This window comes from Gymnodraco acuticeps, unplaced genomic scaffold, assembly GCF_902827175.1.
Source record: "Gymnodraco acuticeps unplaced genomic scaffold, fGymAcu1.1, whole genome shotgun sequence".
Lineage (NCBI taxonomy): Eukaryota > Metazoa > Chordata > Actinopteri > Perciformes > Bathydraconidae > Gymnodraco > Gymnodraco acuticeps.
This window is the reverse complement of record NW_022990838.1, coordinates 916,289-918,830: the sequence shown is the minus strand read 5'-3', so window position 1 is coordinate 918,830 and position 2,542 is coordinate 916,289. Positions and strand designations below refer to the sequence as shown.

Genomic DNA, 2,542 nt, shown 5'->3' with positions numbered 1-2,542 from the left:
AGATATTTTACATGATATGAGTGATAACACGTGTTATAAGGGCTATTTTGCACAATAGGTGTGCCTTGAGATTTTTACTTGTCATTTGGTGTGCCTTGGGCACAAAAAGTTTGGGAACCACTGGTCTAAGGTAATAATGTGTTAGAAATGACTTACCCTGCAATACACGAACAACACTGCTCCATGATGGTGTTGTCATCAGCAACATTGATACAGAGCCTGTGGGGTTTCTCACTTTTCAGTTGCGAGTGGTAGCATTTGGCCTCGATTCTAATGGTTTATTTTCTTTACCTGCTGTGGTAAATCTGACAATTGAACTTGAACTCCCCCCGCGGTCATTGTCAACAGCAGTGGCGAGCCGTGACTTTTCTACCTAGGCCCTCTGACCCCACCCCCCTCTTCCCTCGAAAAAAAAAAAGAAAACGTTTTTACGTCACAGCCTATAGTATACTTCAGCGGAATATCAAAACAGCGGCCCGGGGTGCAAAACGCATCAATGACAGCGACCCTCTACCACACAAAACAACACCATTTATATAAACACCTATCATGACAGGGCACCCACAGCCAAGTAACAATTACAAATGAATTAAGTCGGCACGGCGGCCCACATTGAAAATCACTTTGACTTACCTTTGATGATCAAATCACCTAAACACAAAGTCCATCCTCCTGTCTTTTTGGATGAAGAACTTGATGGCGTCGTCATGCAGGTGATCCTTTGCTTTTAAAGCAATCAGCAATTCCTTCTCGATCGAAATTAAGGCCAAGTCTGACAGTCGGACTTGCCCAGTCGTGGACCTCGAGTAGCTTTTTATGCGCTTCAGCGCAGAGAAGGACCTCTCCACAGAGGCAGTGGATACAGGTATTGTCAGGATGATGCATGAGAGGGTGTACACCTGTTTCATGCTTTCACTCAGTCCTTTTTTGAGGAGAAACTGATGAATGTCGGCTGGGCTTTTCCCCAAAATGTCAGACATGCCGTACATCACGGCGAGTTCCGTGTGCAGTCGAGGCTGGTCGAAATATCCGCCATAGCTCTCCATCAAACTGTTCAAGGCAGCAGTTGGGAAATAGTTACAGTAATGCCCGAACTGTTGCGGGTCCAGAAGGGCCAGGAATTCCAGCTTTTTGTGGTCACTGAAGCGGTTGGAAATCTGGGTTAGCAGGCTGTCAATTACGCTGCAGTGGAGCTCCCTGTACCGTGCACGAACGTCTCCTTGAGCTCCACGGCCGCGCGGAGGACCAACCAAAGCCTGGGTTTCATCGTAGACGCTGTCAAAGTTCCCCTTCTCCTGTTCAATTTGTCGCTGTAGCTGATCCACTCTCGCCAGGCAGAACTGCATATCAAAACCTTTGTTCTGAAGTATTTCAAAAACAACATCCGAGTAGGAGAAGATAGCGTGGAAGGTTTTCAACCAAAAGCTGAAATCGAAGCTGGTAAGGAGGGTGATGTATCCATCAGAGCAATGAACAGTTTCGTCATCAAACTCTGTGTGATGGTCTACGATGTGCTCGAACACCTACGAGAGTAATGCTTAGTTTAGAAAAAACAACTTATAGACCTCCAGTAAACACTAAGATTAGCTTTTCATTTAATGTAATACTAGCATAGTTCTTTACCTTCATGTTTTTATGAGTGGGTAGTTTCCAACACTAAATCATTTATTTATTATTGTTAATATTTCCATTACGTTCATTGTTATTATTATCTTACCTCTCTCAATTCCCTGGTCTTATCTGCCACTGTGCACACCAAGCAAGAATGAAAGCACCAGCGAGTAGGAGCTGCCCGTGGAAGCCTATGCTGGCAAATATCATCCAGTAGCTTGGTGCGCTTTGCTGAGCGGCTGAAAAAAGTGGCCAAGCCAGAGAGGTGGGAGAAGAAGACCTTACACTCTCTTATCTTGGAAGCTCCATTTGACAAAACGAGATTTAAGATGTGAGCATAGCAGTGAATGAAAAGGGCCTGTGGAATTGTTTCCTTAACTTTCGCTTGCACCCCATTCAATCCAGAGGCCATAACAGCTGCTCCATCGTAGCACTGCGCGACCACTTTGTCAATACAGCCACTCTCCCTCAGGAACTCCAGCAGCCGTGTAGCTATGGCCTCTGCTCGTTTGTCCTCTGTCACATCTTCGTACTTGAAGACACGCTCTTTTATCCCATCGTCAGTGACATATCGAAGCACATATGACATCTGCGCCACGTTGCTAATGTCTGTCGTTTCATCCAACATGACCGCAACAAAAGGTGCCTTCCTCAGCTCCTCTTTCATGCTATCCGTCATTACACTAGCGACAGCGCTGATCAGGTCATTCTGAATCCTTGAAGATGTGCCGGTAAATACTGTTGATGTGGCGAGGTGTGCAGGTCGCTGTCATATTCTGCCACTAAATCCAGCAACTCTATGTAAGTCCCCTTGTTTGATGAAGTTACACTCTCATCGTGACCTCGGAACGGCAACTCCTGCTTGCCCAAGTACACCACACAATTTATCAGGCGTTTCAAAATTCCTCTGTTCCTCTTCACCTTTTCATTA

At 45.7% G+C, this 2,542-nt stretch overlaps 1 protein-coding gene across 1 annotated transcript; it reads right to left on the bottom strand.

Annotated features, from left to right (window-relative positions):
* Positions 1–459: 459 nt before the first annotated feature.
* On the bottom strand, positions 460–2,290 carry LOC117557270 (zinc finger MYM-type protein 1-like). The gene is made up of 2 exons (XM_034233021.1): positions 1,718–2,290; positions 460–1,523 (listed from the first exon to the last, which is right to left on the bottom strand). Exons 1-2 carry the CDS (start codon positions 2,288–2,290, stop codon positions 648–650), a joined length of 1,449 nt encoding a protein of 482 aa, XP_034088912.1. The 3' UTR covers positions 460–647.
* Positions 2,291–2,542: the final 252 nt, after the last annotated feature.

What these genes read in the sequence shown, in the direction of transcription:
- LOC117557270 (XM_034233021.1), bottom strand. Translation starts at nt 2,290, where the DNA reads ATGACGGATAGCATGAAAGAGGAGCTGAGGAAGGCACCTTTTGTTGCG. An exon ending in AGACCAGGGAATTGAGAGAG is followed by an intron (nt 1,524 to 1,717) that starts GTAAGATAATAA and finishes TTACTCTCGTAG; the next exon opens with GTGTTCGAGCACATCGTAGA.